This window comes from Triticum aestivum, chromosome 4D (genome assembly GCF_018294505.1).
Source record: "Triticum aestivum cultivar Chinese Spring chromosome 4D, IWGSC CS RefSeq v2.1, whole genome shotgun sequence".
NCBI classification, from domain to species: domain Eukaryota; kingdom Viridiplantae; phylum Streptophyta; class Magnoliopsida; order Poales; family Poaceae; genus Triticum; species Triticum aestivum.
This window is the reverse complement of record NC_057805.1, coordinates 381,660,559-381,677,638: the sequence shown is the minus strand read 5'-3', so window position 1 is coordinate 381,677,638 and position 17,080 is coordinate 381,660,559. Positions and strand designations below refer to the sequence as shown.

The following is a 17,080-nucleotide window of genomic DNA, read 5'->3' as shown; positions in this document are numbered from 1 at the left end:
GGCATCTCCCAGTCGAAGGCGTGCACCAGTGCCCCCAGCATGTGTTCCACCAACTAGATGACCCGTTGCGCCGATGACGCAAAGGCCGAATGCAAGCCAATTATTGAAAGAGTGTGCATTAAAATATGTAAACACAAAATGGAAGCATATATTTCTTTCATCATGGTTGTTTCAAAAGCATACCAGACATCAGTCTAAGCAGCAAATAACCGACAGTTAAATGACAGGATGGTCTTAGGGGATTACATAAAATCCAAAAGGATGATAAACATAGATGTCTTGATAGGCATCTATACTAAGGCCCCCTTTGTTTGAGCTACAGATTCCTAAGAATCGTTGGAATCCAGCTTCCCTTCGCTCGTGGTTGATTTTTTAGAATCGATTCTGGGAAGCTACTTAGGAATCCAGTGTGTTTGTTTCAAATTCTGATTTTGAAAGGTTAGAATCTGAGAATCACAAGCTGTGGCCCAAACAAAGGCCACCTAATGCTAAGTTATATGACAAGGGACAACTTGCTTATATTGAGTAGACGATCAGGCGCAATCCTTTGGAAGTGCATTTGAAGGCGAAAGCATATGCTTGTCCTTTGTTCATGCTAGATGGCCCGTTGCGCCCATAGCGCAAAAGGAAAGAGCCAGCCGAGTATTAAAATCATGCATATGAGATTGATTTAAACCAACTTAATAAATGCTTACATTCCATTACATTATAGCTTAAAAGAAAATATTCATATCACGCAAAAAGGAGAGCAAGCCGAGCATTCAAACCATGCATATTAGACTGGTTTAGAACCAAGTTAATGGATACTTATATTCCATTATATGATAGCTTAAAATAAAATATTCAAATCACTTGATAATAGCATACATTGATGGCTTTATAAAGTAAGCTATATTAGCAGAGATGCATTGTGTATATAGTGCTTGTCAATTAACCGTTGCCCGAGTCTTCTACCTGCCCATTACCCGAGTCTTCTACCTGCCGCAAGCAGGAAGGAAAGAATGAAGCCAAAAAAAATGATGAAATGATATGTGATAATAACAACAAATGATTAGAACAAAAGGCCAAGGCCAAACATCACCTTATCGTCAACTTAAGCATTGATTTTTTTCAACAAGTTGTGCAGCTAAAATCCTACTCAATACCTAAGAAAATGATGTCTTAGTAAAGGATGTCTTAGTAACATCCCAGAAGGACAAAGAACAAATGCAACAAGGGATTTCAAGAACACTGGCATTTCTCCATGCCATGTGCTCACGTGGCTTGCTGTAACCCCCACGTGGCTTGCTGTAACCAAGATCCTTTTTTATCTCTAACATAGCAAGCACCTATACATATATAGAAAATAGTTGCACAAAGTTGGAAATTGAAAACAGAAGTTAACACTCAAAACAAAAAGGAAGAGAGCAGTTGACCTTTCCCCTAGCTTATTCATGTTTGTCACATACGACTTTCATTGCTAGGAGATAATCGTAAATAGAAATATGGTTCTTGTACCTACAAAAAACATGTCTCTTGTGATCTACAGAAAGGGCCTCTCTTCTAGTGAAGCCTCTACGTTTGTAATCTCGATTCTTTATGTGAGTTCATATTCAATTCTCTGGCATATCTTCAGAATTATAGTACTCCCTAAACTCTTCCTCTCAAAAAATATTATATGAGGAATTTTCCTCATGAAGCATCCTTCATGGACAAGTAGATAAAACCCAAACGATGCCTCAAATATGGAGAAGCGCATCAATGTATATATATAATGAACAGTGCTAGGAGGTTGTTTTAAAACTACATGGAAACATCAAACACCCTAGGTTTGCTTTTGACAATGCAATCGCAAACCTGTCGTCATATATCCATAAAAAATGATCTGCTCTAGAAGGCTGCTTTTATAATTGAGCTAAATACATCACGGGTGCCTCAACTTGTCCGATGCGATCACTTTGATGCCTAAACTTGTAAAATACATGAAACTGGTGTCGTAACTTGTTTGAACGTTCAAATACAGTGCCTCTGTCCGTATTTAGGCATATGCAAAGCCCACATGGTGTGTCAACATGGCGTCGACCCACATGTCAATTCCTGTGAGAGGTGTGTGCTAGTTGTTTTACAGAAAATTCCTTGTACTTTAAATAATTTTCACAAAACCTCCTGATATTTTTTATTTAAATATGCCAAACTGCATTTACCTCATCTGTCAGATCTACGCCCTGCATGTCAGCATGTGGGATAAAATAGAGTGTAATAACAAGAAAAAAGAGCACACACCGGCAGCATTCGACTTCATTACCTCGCGCACAATGTGCACATGTGCTAACCAATAGGCCAAGAACAGTGCATTTTCAACGTGTATTTTTCCAAAAAGTCAACATATTTTTGGAAAATTCTCACTTCTATTAAGACATTGTAAACGTGTATTTGAAAAATGACCGTCACGCATTCAAAAAAAATTACAACATCAATTTCATAAAATGTTCTATATGTATTAAAATAATTATTGTGTAAAATTATTCTTACATTTCTACAAACACGTTTAACATGTTTTAACCCATTTATTGAATTTATTCTTTTTACACAATCATTTTTAATACATATTGAACAATTTTCAAAATACAACTTTGTTGATTTTTAAATAATTATGTATTTTAAAAATACAATGAAGATACAAAATAGTTCTGGATGAAGATACAAAAAAGTTAGGCAATATTTTATAATATATGTTGAACTTTTTAAATCCATATAAATTTTACAAACAGTTCGGGTTTACCTCTTCAAACTACAAATAATAAAAATAGAATAAAGATTTTAATAGACAATTGTTGCGTATTTGTATATTGGAAATTTTACATATATTGTAAAAACCAAACGGTAACTTGAAAACAATATAATGGAAATTGCAGAGCGATAGTAGATTGTATAAGTAATATTAGTCTTGGCGTCTAGCGTGCGTGCTATTTAACCTGGAGGTCCCAAGGTCAAAACCAATTCAATGACACAGTAATTTTTTTCCTGTTATTAGCATATAGAACAATGGCTTATTTGTGACTTTAATTAAATCTCACGTAAATTTCTGCAAAAACAACTCGTATGCATTTCACCCAGCGCAGACAACGCTCACCCACTGATCTGTGGGCCAGCTGCCAGTTGTCACGCCACACAGAGAGCAAATACGATGGCATACGGGTGGAGGCACCGTATATGCACCGTGCGACAAGTTATAGCACCATTTTTTTTGTATTTTACAAGTTTAGGCACTAAACTGAGCGCAACGAACAAGTTTAGGCACTCATGATGTATTTAACTCTTTATAATTTAAACAAAAGCAACTGTAATGAAAAGGCATCGGAAACAAATGCATATCTTGTGTATGGCATCCTCCCAAGCGAGAAATCATACTCTTCACTGAACCATAAGTGGGAATATGGGGTGGAGGTAGAAAAATTTGTAACCTATACATATCAATCTGTAGCTTTTCCTTGTTCATTCTTCATGCACTTTCTTCTATTGCAGTTAGTTTTAGTGCAAACCTGGAAATGGAATATTATGTTGAACACAAACACTCTCCTTGCAAATGAACTAATCAAGGACAAGAGCTAAATGTATAAGGAATAAAAATGAGCAAATAATCAAGCATAAATTAGTTGTCACATGTTTTTGTGGCGTCAAAAGCAGAGATGACCGAGTGAAGCAATTTTCAACATAATAAATGCTAATGGACGACGTTGGCATCAACCATCATTGAGTGCAACAACGGTCGGCGGAAATTGTCAATTTGAAAACAGAGTGAAAGCATCATTAATCTTGGAATGAAACTAAATATTAGAAATAAAACATTGTCTATAAAAAATAGAAAGAACATGATAATGGTCACCTCCAGCTCATACAAAATTAGCGACATCGAGAGACAACAAATTATAACTCAAATTAAAAATTTGCACAATTCAAATATCTGCACGAAAATCTACAAGCAAACAAACAACCCCATGGATCTTCCATTGTACAAAGGCATCTCAATATACACTTAGAGCTTGATAATAGAAATGAGGCATAGTTATTTTAGTCTGCCAAGCATTTTGTGCCTACCGCAATCATGAAGTATACTGTGTAACCAACCTAATCGTTTTCTCATTGTTACCCAAGAAGGAAGAACTACCTAAATAACTAAGAGGAGGGCAGTGAGGAGGATGGCTTGGGTACTGATTCAAACTAACAACCGATAGATCGGGTTTCACATTAACATAAAACAACATCACATTTATCATCGAGTGCTAAGCTATCATCATTCAAATGCATGTAATTTCTGGTTTTACGTGGACATACTGAATGAAGCAATGGGAAAACATAGAGATCAGAATAGCAGTCCATGTAGCAGACAAAGTCAAAATAGCAACAATTTCGATCGCTTCTAGGACTATTAGCAGTGGGCCATGCACTTGCAGGTCCCGTTGCCATTAAAATAGACTCAGGTTACCCCATGGTAGCACATTTAAAAGGTGCCGAAATCTAAACAGAAATCTGAACATATCTTAACTGAATCAAAATGACTATCCTATACATGTAAATGCACATAGAATAGCCAGCAAAACAGATGAAGTTAATCAATGGCAGCACGCACACGCATCAAAAGGTGCTGAAACCTAAACAGAAACATAAACATATATTAACCGAATCGATCAAACCTAGCTATCCGATCCAGGCCAACCAATGGCATCACATATATATCGACCGAAATGCATTGGGCCATTGTAAAGCAAACACAAAAATTTCACACAGGCCAGAATGAGCTAATAAGAAATCTGAATGGAGGATCAATACACAAGTTTATGATTGTGGATAGGTTCGCGTTGTTTAGAGATGCGGGTTGCAGGTACTTTGTATGTATAGGACTGAATGATAATATTTTTAAGAATCTGAATCTAACTTCCATTTAACAAAAATTATAGCATCTATACTGTGTAGAGGGTTCAGATATATATTTGTTCACCAAGCTTCTTTATTATGCCCATCTCTTTTTCTAGTTGCAATATAACACAAGGAGCCATTGTTAGTCCGAAACCAGACTGTACGCGAATTTGGGCGCATTAACTTCACAAGCCAGGGAAATAATGTACTTCGCCAAGACGTACCATAGCTTATTCCTCTTATTTCTTTCTCAGACATGCACACAACAAAATTAGAGGAATTTTAGGGAAATAAATGAAAGCTTGATGCGAGACAGGAGTGGGCAAGCATATGGGAAATGAGCACTTGCAAGCATATTCTTACTCTATGAGCTTACTTTATGAGCACCGCTAACAAGTCCTGGAGGCTCGGGGTGACATGAGGCGCCGCATCTGGTCGATCACAATGACCATCTGAATGTCGAACACCATGTCAGCCTCCTCTGCTCTAACCCCGTGGCCTGGCAGCATCGGATGCCACCAAAGCTGATCCCTGCCTACCAGGACACCAAAATTATAATATGAGAAGATAGTATAGGAAGAGGAAAAAATTTGGTTAATCGTCCCACAATGCTACTAAATTCCTTGGCTCAGTTAAGGTGCTTTTCAACACCATCACGGAACCGGGAGTAAACTGCGCACATCTCAGCAGCTGCCACACACTGGTGCACGGCGAGGAGGCCGGCAGCATACTCGGATGTTCAAAGCTGTTCAAAGCTGTTCAGGCTATCTATCTATCTCAAATTCCTCTCTTTTACCAAAAGTTAGACATGATTGATAAGTCAAAGAAACAAAATTCTTCTGGTTGTGTATCTCTCAGATTCCTCTCTATTTTCTTTAAAATTAGATGCGGTCAAGACGGAAAAGAAATTAACTTTGTGCACTGTTTATACACACTGGGAGGAGAAAATATATGGAAGAAGTAAAACCAATTAGAGTAGCATCTAGGTTTATAAATATACAAAATTGTCGAGCATGAATTTCCCTTTTACACTTTGTCTAGCAGATTAAGTATATAACAAAGCAAACAATAAATATGTGAGCTCAGTGTCGCTTGTTGGCAAGTAAACGGAAGGCAACCAAAACTGAAGATATACATGTTCTGGACAGGACAGTGGTTGCTTCTGTTTGTTGCTGGCCCTCTTCTGTCCAAGGCTACCAATCATATGGTCAGCAACTAAAACAACCATGAATTAAGAAATTAGTTAACTGTAATTAACAACAATAGACTTCACATATGAATCCAAAATGGCAATGAACACGAACCCTAACGGTGCATCACCAGAAAATAATGTTAGGAAGGATGGACGTTTCGGGAGTTACCGGCCCTGGCGCCTTAGGAGGGGGCTGCCTTCCGGAGTCCGTCCTCTTGGTGATGAAGCTGACGCCGATGAAGCTGAGAATAAAATTCTGTCCAACATAGTACAACCTCCTTTAATATTTTTATATGATTCGATATAGAAGAGGAATTCGGACAAATTATAAGTGTATAAGCATCTACAGCAACTTATCTACAACTTTCATGTTGAAAGTTTATTTTAATTCAACCTCTAACAGGCCCTAAACTGGCAAATGAAAAAACTGCACTCAGGATAATAACTTCCTGGACAAAACATTAAATTGATGGCTGCTCTGAAACTGCCCGGCCAAAAAGCACAAACAAATACTCTTTGGAAAGCTTGAGACCTACACTACAACTTATATTTGGAGACTCTTGAAATTATGGACTGATCAGCCCAGAATTGGCCCAAACATCACTATCCAAAAACACCAATTCCTCTAACTGAACCAAACTATTCCTCTAATTATGTACAGCAGGGGCAGCAGTGCTAAATGCTTTCTTCTCTACATATTCTTATAGCAACAAAAGCATTTGTGCATAGAAATAAGTGCCTTTCATTGAGCTTTTCAATTCAGCACACATGAGCAATTAACTTTCAAAATCGTAGAATAATAGAGGCATAGGTAGGAAACACCAACCTGCAATAGATGTTGCATAGAGAACTTTTCAGTTCAGCACACATGAGTATTTAACTTGCAAAATCCTAGAATAATACAGGCATAGGTAGCTGCAGTGAGAAGGAGAGGAAGCACCAACCTGCAATGATGTTGGATAGAGAAAATAAACAAGAACAACTCAGCAGGAGCATATCCGCAAGCCAATGGGGATAACTAAAAGTAGCAATGTGTGAAACATAACAGAGAAAGTCCAATCACTAAGTTTCATAAGAACATCGACGACAAAGGAATATTGTGAGAGATTGATCTTGGCTTACCTTCTGCCAAGGACGACGTCGACGGCACCGTCGACGACCGCTTCGCCAGCAGTGCACCAGCGCCGCACCTGCTTCAGCAGCTGCTCCTCTCATCCCCGGCGGCGCCACAAAGAGAAAACATGAAAAAGAGGAATCAGGGGAAGAAGCAGAGCAACGAAGAGGAGAAGAGGCAGCGATGGTGAAATAATGAAACGAGAGATGTGGGGATGCAGCCCGCACAGGAGCATGGTGGCTAGTTTTACCTCATACTCTTATCCCTTGGTCAGGCAGCGCTCGATCCAGAAGCACGGCACGTGGCGGCAACGGAGTTCTCCCTCCTCTCCTTCCTTCTCTCTCTCTCCCTCTTATCTTCTCTCTCTCCTGCAGATCGAATCGAGCACCGTCGGCGTCGCCTTTTGCCTGCAGATCGTCGCCGCCGCGGGAGAGAAAAGTGAAAGGGCGGAGGAGGCGGCGTAGTGGAGAGCAGGGGAGAAGGGGAGGAGGCGGCAACGCAGGGGAGGGCAGGAGAGGAGGGGAGCGGGGCTCGAGGGGAGCGGAGGGATTGGTTGTTCGGGGATGCGAGGGATTGGTGGCTAGGTTTTCACCGTGCACCACGATCCAGCCCCACGCCTTCCTTTTCTCACCCAGGACGCGCACAGGACGCATGAGGATGCTGGGCCTGGGGAAATTTGAGGCCCACCCGTCATGCAAATAATTGAAACAAAGGAGTCACGAATAACCAATGGCTAAGACTCTGACAGCACTGTAAAAAGTCCTGTCGCAGTGAAATCCAACGGACCAACTGACTTAACGATCGCAAGTGCTTCCTATGGGCGGGTAGTGTAGCGTTGTTTATATGTTCAATGCCACTCCCATGCGCGCCCCCGCGCACATCCTTCGGCCCGCGCCAAACGGGATCAGTTGGAAGTGACTCCCCATGGGCTCCACCTTCCTCCCCTCCTCGGTCATGAACCTCCCAGGGTCGAACCTCTCCGGCTCGGGCCACACCGCCGGGTCCCGCCCGATCGCCCATATGTTCACGACCAACCTCGTGCCCTTGGGGATATGGTACCTGCAGAACGAGGAATATTGGCACATTAACCAAGTCGTGTTCGCGTCACGGGCTCACAGCCACAGCACGGACATGCGTACGTGTGATCGGTGATCGACTAACAGACCCCTGCACTTTACATGGCTCGGTGGAGATACGGGGGAGGTTGAGTGGTGTGGAGGGGTGCTTGCGGAAGGTCTCCTTGCAGATGGCACGGAGGTAGGGGAGGTGCCGGATGTCGGATTCCTGGAGTAGCCGATCTCGGCCTACCACCTCGTCCATCTCCGCCTGCGCCTGTTGTAGTATCGCCGAGTTCACCAGCATTTCGGCCAGCGCCCACTCGATTGTGCTCGACGAAGTGTCCGTCCCCGCCGTGAACAGGTTCTGTGATAGTGGCATGCGTGAGCCGGCCAACATAAATGCATGTGCACGTATGTGTGTGTGGTTTACCCTAGAGGTGATGGAGTACGTACGTTAAGTACAGCTTTGATGTTGAGGTCTGTGACGCCGTCCCCCACGTCCTCGGCATGGTCACGACATGCGATCAGCCGGTCAACTAGGTCTGTACGGCGGCTCCCGTCTTGCTTCCTGTTAGCCATGGCCACCTCGTGATCGGACAGCAACCGGCTCCAGGCCCTGTCCAGCCTCGTCGTTAGCCGCCGCATCCTCCGGCCGAGCCCCTGCAGGTCCATCCACGCTACCGCCGGCACAAAGTCGCCGATGTTCACCAGCCCCGCCGTGGTCATCAGCTCCACCACCATCTCCTTGAACTCCCTCGTGGCCTCGCCGCCAGCCTCGTCGAGCACTCGCCGACCCACCACCGCCTGCCCAATCATGTTTGCCATTGCGGCGAACAGGAACTCCGGCACCTCCAACGCCTCGCCCCGCCGGCTCATCGCACGGACCATACGGCCGACCTCCTCGTGACGCGTGTCGGCCCAGTCGGCGAGCGCCTTGGGGCCAAGGAGGCCCGCGCTGCACTCCCGGCGCAGGCGGCGCCACTTGGGGCCATAGGGCGCGAAAACAAGGTCCTGGGCGCCGTACGCCAGCACCATGGGCCCGGCGTCGTCCACCGGGCGGTCGAGGAAGCTGCCGCCGTGGTCCTTGAGCAGGAGGCGCGCCGACTCCGGCGTGGAAGCGACCACGAGGCCTTGCCTTCCAAGGGTCAGGTGCATGATGGGGCCGTGCAGCCTAGCCAGGGCTGCGAGTGCTCGGTGCGGCGCCCGGCCCAGCAGGGGCAGCGCCCCAACCACCGGGTAGCCTCGCGGGCCGGGTGGCAAAGGCAGCGACGCCCGTTTGCTCCGGAGAATGACCCCTGTGAGATAGTGGACAAGCACGTACGTGAACGCTAGGACGACCAGCTCTCGAGACATGGTAGCACTACTACCCAACTCCATAATCGATCTCGTGCTGCACTACCGCAGTACTACACCTGAGTGAAGAATTTTATAGGGCTAGCTAGTTTGATTCGAGCAACCTAGTTAACAGTCAAGGATGGAAGATGGAGTCCAAGTAGATAGCATGGATGCATTCTCTGTCGAGCAAAGGAGAGGGCAAACCTAACTAACTAAGACACGACACACGAGGGGATAGTTGATCGGCCGGCATGTGCTGTGCTGGCTGGCTGGGTTTGCCGCTGTACAACGTGTCACCTTCCTGTGTGCTATCGTGGCGATCGAGGTAGCGGTGCATGGGCATCTGTCTTGTTCGCCAGGTAGGTGCATGTGCTCGTCGTCGGCCCGTAGGAAGCTACACTATAAACCATGAGAAAAGAGACTCCCGTACACGGGAGGTCTCGTGCATGCCTAAGCGGTCCAATTAGTTGGGATCCATGTGCATACGTGCTTAGAGCAAGACCCATTTCGTCCACCTACATCCGTGTTTGGATCGACGCGGACAAAAATGAAGGTCCAACATGGCGACTCAAACCAAAATCTCGTTCGTCTGGCGTCCGTGTCGATCCATTTCAGACTCAAAATTGCGCCTGAAATGCGTTCGCGCCGCACGTCTCCTCGGCGTCCGCCGCGGTCTCACCTATAGGCCAGCCAACTACCACCCGACGTCTTATTTATGACGACCACCGACAGCGGCCGGGGTCACTAGTCAGCCGGTGAAAGCGTCCTTTTTAGGCATGCGTGATGCGGGGGCCGGCCTCATCCACTTTCGTCCACATCTGGCCCCCCACCACTCCCTTTGCTTCCTCGACAGCAAACCCTAGCAAAGCGATGGGTCTCTTCGGCGACGGCAGCAGCGGCAAGGGTAAGGGAAGGGCACCCTTGGCGCCTCGTCCTCCCATGCTCCTTCTCCGGCGCCGGCGCGTTTCCGCCCAGGTTGCCGGCACCTGCACATCCCGGTGCACTAAGCGCGGTGGCACTCGGAGTACAGGCAGCCGCTGCCCTACCCCGACGGGACGCTGCCGCACCATTGGCACCTGGATCTGCACCGGATCCCGGTGCCGGCGGTTCTGCGGATCCAGCGGGCGCACGATGAGGAGGTGCGCAGGCGCCGCGCGCAGCTCACACCGGAGCAGCGGCGGATGCCTGAGTACAGCGCCGCCTCTCCCAACTGGGAGGCTTGGTTTGCCCTCGAACACGAGGAGCAACGATGTGTAGGCGTCGACGCCGTCCCGCCGCCGTTTCCAGCCCCCCTCCTCCCCCCCCCCCCCCGCGGGTAGAGCCGGAGGAAATGGAGGCGGAGGCGGAGTACCAAGCCGCCCTCGAGGAGGCCCTGCAGCACGCGCTGGAGGCTAGCCGCCTCGAGGAGGACGCGCACTGGGATGGGCTGGAGCAAGCCCTTGCCATGTCGGTGGCGGGGGACTCCTTCCACACCCCGCTCTTCGTGCAGCCACCGCCACCGCCGCCGCCCGTCGAGCCCAAGCCGAAGCCGGAGCCGACGCGGAAGCGCTCCCCGCCTCCTCCCACTTGGCCGGAGGAGGCCTACACATGGACGGGCCAGTACCGTGAGTGGGTAATCGCGCCTCCTGTCCACTTCGCCGCCACGCCGGCGCAGGAGGCGGCCCACCTTGAGCGCTGGAAGGCGCACTGGCTCCACCAGGAGCAGGCCGACGGCGAGCAGCAGATGCGCTACGAGGTGGTGCTCCAACGCGACGTGGAGGCGCTCCGGCTCGAGGAGGAGGAGGAGCACGCGTGGCTAGCCGCAATGCCGCCACCCCAGCAGACGCCGGAGGAGGCTGTCCTGGCAGCGTACCAGGCGGCGTTCGGGTGGGCTGGCCCTGCTCCCGTCTTCATCGACCTCCCCGACGGCGACAGCGACGTCGATGTCAAGGGCAAGGGCAAGGTCGACAACGTTTAGGGCAGCGTGCTGGGCGGCGCAGATTTTTTTACGTTTTAATTAATGTTTAATTAGGTTTAAGTGGACTTTGGCCGACGGTTGACCGGCCACTTATGTTTAATTATGTTTATTTTTTGTGACCTGTTTTTTTTTCACGCCGGCACATTTGGGTCAGCCTCCCGTTGGGCGGTCAAGCCGACCCATTCGAGAATACGGACGCGCACGTCCGCTTGGACCACCCAAACGGACGAAAAGCGGACAAAGCGCGCGTCTGTTTGGGTCGCCCCTTTGGAGTTTCTCTGATCACCTTTACTTGTATGGCCTAATCATTAATTTATTTTAGAGGGTTCTTTGCATGCATGTTTTTTTAAACAAATTTTCAATCTATTCATTTTCAATCATGGTAGTACAATGAACACTAAAAATAATAAAAATTACATCCAGATCTGTAGACCACCTAGCGACGACTACAAGCACTGAAGCGAGCCGAAGGCGCGCCGCTATCATCGCCTCTCCCTCGCCGGAACCGGGAAACCTTGTTGTAGTAAACAGTCGGGAAGTCGTCGTGCTAAGGCCCCATAGAACCAACGCACTAGAGCAGCACCCGCCGCAGATGAAGAGTGTAGATCAAAAGGATCCAACCTGAAGACACATGAATGAAGACGAACGACGAATTGATCCGAGCAAATTCACCAAAGACAGATCCGCCGGAAACACACCTCCACACGCCCAACGATGATGCTAGACGCATCACTGGAACGGTGGCTAGGCGGGGAGACCTTTATTCCATCTTCAGGGAGCCGCTGCCATCTCGACTTCCTAAGCAGGACACAAACCCTAACAAACATCAAAAAGATCTAAAAATAGAGCCCTCCCACTAGCAAGGGGCGAGATCTACTCCACCTCCATGGCCCTAAGGCCACCGGAGATGAGACGGACCGGCACCGGCAGGAGGCAGAGTACCCTAACTTTTTGTGAGAGTTGCACGTGCCATCCATCACATCTCCCATATCTTTTATTTTTAATTTAGGCCACTACAAGGATCCATGTCTATTGCAAAAGCGTTCGTTGCAATAAGTGCCCAGTTGTCTCAATAGGCACCTATTGCCACGACAAAGTGATCGTTGCCAGCCGTTGCGACAAAACGCATGGTAATAGGTTATTGTCAAAAAAAATATGGCAAGAAAGCACGCTATTGCAACAGCCATGTGACAAATTGCCACATTTTCCTCGTGGCAGTTCGCGCTTGATGCCACAAATTGGTTCGTGGCGATAGTGTAATGCAACAAGTAGCGAACTGTGCCGACTAGCCGTTTGTGGCGATAGGCATTTCTGACAATAACCTATACCTACAACTCCTTTCGTGGCGCATGCTATTCTGTGGTAATAGTAAATTGTGGCAATACCCTCTGGCAACAACTCTCGTTTTGTGGGTATATTTGTTTCGCCATGAACCCTACGTTTGCGGTAGTAACGTATGGCAACGACTCTCCAGACGTGGTAATACAAAAATCGCAACATACTCATTTTGGAGGTGATAAATAGTTGTCACAACGGACAAGATGTTTGTGTTGAGAGGCTGTTGCGACAACATCAAAGTTCGTGGTGAAAGCGCTATTTCAACAGAACTGAATTTGGTGGCGACAAGTACTTATCTCAACGGACTGATTGTTTGTGGTGATAAGTTATTGCGACAATATAAAGTGTTCCGTCGCAACAGCCTAGTGCAACAAAATAGGTAGGCCCGGCGACTAAGCTTTGACGCAATGCTAAATTTTTCGTGGTCCCAACATGTTGCAACCAAAAGTACGTTGTGGTAATAGCCTATTGCAATAGGAAAAAAAATACGGACATTCAGTTACATGATTCAAATAATACATATATGATGTAGATTCATAATATATCAAAGTTTTCATAGCCAATATCCGTCAAATGAAACTGAAATATAAATTTAGCACACATTCAACATACTGAATGTGCCATCCTAATCAAGAGTGAAGAATAAATTGTCTGTGGTCTAGAGTCCATTCCAATTAAATTTGGATCCTGCAGTGAAGAAATCAAAAATTTATTTACCTCAACTTAAATGAAAACAAAAAATAATTAGTCATGAAAAAAAGAACCAAGACAACGGCTAATTAGCAGAAAGATATAACCACTGTCATGACAATTGTATAATTATTATATTCGTGCATGCATGGATACCTTCCTGCCGAATTGTTATAACCACAATAGCTAGCAAGCAAATGCTTGTGCTTGTTGTACTACTCCATCAACAATTAGGTGCTATGCAAAAAGAACTGGATAATTTCACAAAATAATTTTAAGTTCAAACACAAGAATGATTACCTAAATTAATCAAACAACTAAACTTCTCTGAAACAACTACATGCTGTCGCAAGTTCACAATTTCTAATCGTGAGAAAACTGTTATATTTCTGGCTTCCCTACTGTATGTGCTTCAACAAAAAAAGTACAGTAGTGCAAGCCAGTAGACAACTGCACATTATAAATGCCATTTACATATCAAACAAAGCTCAATATGAAGGCAAACCTAGCTTGTGACGTACCATTGCTCGAAATATTCGAGAATTCATTATTGCAGCTTGTATGAGCGTATTTAGAGAAATTACATTGTTCCCTCTACCTATTGTCCTAGTAGTAGTAGCGGTCTATAAATGAGTATTTTGCAAGATTGGGTTACTATTTTCTTTTCCAATCCTTTTCTTATGCATCTGCAAATAGAAGTGCACTTTTAGCTATGCATGTAAGAAATTTAAATCTTACAAGTTGCTTTTCATTCAAGTAGCTATCGTGAATCACTTCATAAATTTCCTCTTTTAGCACTTCATCACAATTTTCAGATCCACGAATTTCAAGCAAAACTTCATAAAGATAATCTAGTGCACTCAACTCACTCGCAATTGGTTCATCATAGTTGGATCTTTTAAAAATATTAGCAATGGATGAGGATCCATAAGATTTTTGTTTTCCGATTTTCAATAAACATAAAATTATACCAAATGAACTAGCAACCAAACCAAGTAAGACATAAATGCAAACGAAAAGGCGAACGGAAAGAAGGAAAATAAAAAGGCAAATATTTTTGTGTTTTTCTGAAAACGTTTTAGAAGTGGGGGAGAAGTAAACGAGAGGCAAATGGCGAATAATGTAAATGCAAGTTATGAGAGTTTATGATAGGTAGTTGGTAGGCTTGATGTAGAACTTTCCTAGCAACGACGCTAGAAATTATTCCTACTACTTCATGAGCTTACGGACGAAAAGCGGACAAAGCGCGCGTCTGTTTGGGTCGCCCCGTTGGAGTTTCTCTGATCACCTTTACTTGTATGGCCTAATCATTAATTTATTTTAGAGGGTTCTTTGCATGCGTGTTTTTTAAACAAATTTTCAATCTATTCATTTTCAATCATGGTAGTACAATGAACACTAAAAATAATAAAAATTACATCCAGATCTGTAGACCACCTAGCGACGACTACAAGCACTGAAGCGAGCCGAAGGCGCGCCGCTGTCATCGCCTCTCCCTCGCCGGAACCGGGAAACCTTGTTGTAGTAAACAGTCGGGAAGTCGTCGTGCTAAGGCCCCATAGAACCAACGCACTAGAGCAGCACCCGCCGCAGATGAAGAGTGTAGATCAAAAGGATCCAACCTGAAGACACATGAATGAAGACGAACGACGAACTGATCCGAGCAAATTCACCAAAGACAGATCCGCCGGAAACACACCTCCACACGCCCAACGATGATGCTAGACGCATCACTGGAACGGTGGCTAGGCGGGGAGACCTTTATTCCATCTTCAGGGAGCCGCTGCCATCTCGACTTCCTAAGCAGGACACAAACCCTAACAAACATCAAAAAGATCTAAAAATAGAGCCCTCCCACTAGCCAGGGGCGAGATCTACTCCACCTCCATGGCCCTAAGGCCACCGGAGATGAGACGGACCGGCACCCGCAGGAGGCAGAGTACCCTAACTTTTTGTGAGAGTTGCACGTGCCATCCATCACATCTCCCATATCTTTTATTTTTAATTTAGGCCACTACAAGGATCCATGTCTATTGCAAAAGAGTTCGTTGCAATAAGTGCCCAGTTGTCTCAATAGGCACCTATTGCCACGACAAAGTGATCGTTGCCAGCCGTTGCGACAAAACGCATGGTAATAGGTTATTGCCAAAAAAAATATGGCAAGAAAGCACGCTATTGCAACAGCCATGTGACAAATTGCCACAATTTCCTCGTGGCAGTTCACGCTTGATGCCACAAATTGGTTCGTGGCGATAGCGTAATGCAACAAGTAGCGAACTGTGCCGACTAGCCGTTTGTGGCGATAGGCATTTGTGGCAATAACCTATACCTACAACTCCTTTCGTGGCGCATGCTATTCTGTGGTAATACCCTCTGGCAACAACTCTCGTTTTGTGGGTATATTTGTTTCGCCATGAACCCTACGTTTGCGGTAGTAACGTATGGCAACGACTCTCCAGACATGGTAATACAAAAATCGCAACATACTCATTTTGGAGGTGATAAATAGTTGTCACAACGGACAAGATGTTTGTGCTGAGAGGCTGTTGCGACAACATCAAAGTTTCGTGGTGAAAGCGCTATTTCAACAGAACTGAATTTGGTGGCGACAAGTACTTATCTCAACGGACTGATTGTTTGTGGTGATAAGTTATTGCGACAATATAAAGTGTTCCGTCGCAACAGCCTAGTGCAACAAAATAGGTAGGCCCGGCGACTAAGCTTTGACGCAATGCTAAATTTTTCGTGGTGCCAACATGTTGCAACCAAAAGTAGGTTGTGGTAATAGCCTATTGCAATAGAAAAAAAAATACGGACATTCAATTACATGATTCAAATAATACATATATGATGTAGATTCATAATATATCAAAGTTTTCATAGCCAATATCCGTCAAATGAAACTGAAATATAAATTTAGCACACATTCAACATCCTGAATGTGCCATCCTAATCAAGAGTGAAGAATAAATTGTTTGTGGTCTAGAGTCCATTCCAATTAAATTTGGATCCTGCAGTACAATTTATTTACCTCAACTTAAATGAAAACAAAAAATAATTAGTCATGAAAAAAAGAAACAAGACAGCGGCTAATTAGCAGAAAGATATAACCACTGTCATTACAATTGTATAATTATTATATTCGTGCATGCATGGATACCTTCCTGCCGAATTGTTATAACCACGATAGCTAGCAAGCAAATTCTTGTGCTTGTTGTACTACTCCATCAACAATTAGGTGCTATGCAAAAAGAACTGGATAATTTCACAAAATAATTTTAAGTTCAAACACAAGAATGATTACCTAAATTAATCAAACAACTAAACTTCTCTGAAACAACTACATGCTGTCGCAAGTTCACAATTTCTAATCGTGAGAAAACTGTTATATTTCTGGCTTCCCTACTGTATGTGCTTCAACAAAAAAAGTACAGTAGTGCAAGCCAGTAGACAATTGCACATTATAAATGCCATTTACATATCAAACAAAGCTCAATATG

The 17,080-nt window shown here is 45.0% G+C and overlaps 1 protein-coding gene across 3 annotated transcripts; it reads right to left on the bottom strand.

Moving 5' to 3' along the window:
• Positions 1-645: 645 nt before the first annotated feature.
• On the bottom strand, positions 646-9,747 carry LOC123098061 (flavonoid 3',5'-hydroxylase 1). 3 transcript variants are annotated; one of them, XM_044519937.1, is made up of 7 exons: positions 8,714-9,747; positions 8,368-8,624; positions 7,453-8,261; positions 7,211-7,290; positions 6,915-6,938; positions 6,032-6,344; positions 646-5,431 (listed from the first exon to the last, which is right to left on the bottom strand). In XM_044519937.1, exons 1-3 carry the CDS (start codon positions 9,635-9,637, stop codon positions 8,042-8,044), a joined length of 1,401 nt encoding a protein of 466 aa, XP_044375872.1. In that variant the 5' UTR covers positions 9,638-9,747; the 3' UTR covers positions 646-5,431; positions 6,032-6,344; positions 6,915-6,938; positions 7,211-7,290; positions 7,453-8,041. The 3 variants fall into 3 exon arrangements, 1 of the variants encoding a protein (XP_044375872.1); XR_006447629.1 differs by lacking the exons at positions 7,453-8,261; positions 8,368-8,624; positions 8,714-9,747 and having other exon boundaries at positions 646-5,427; positions 6,032-6,111; positions 6,201-6,344; positions 6,915-7,032; positions 7,211-7,446; XR_006447628.1 differs by lacking the exons at positions 7,453-8,261; positions 8,368-8,624; positions 8,714-9,747 and having other exon boundaries at positions 6,032-6,111; positions 6,258-6,344; positions 7,211-7,446.
• Between the last annotated feature and the right edge of the window lie 7,333 nt (positions 9,748-17,080).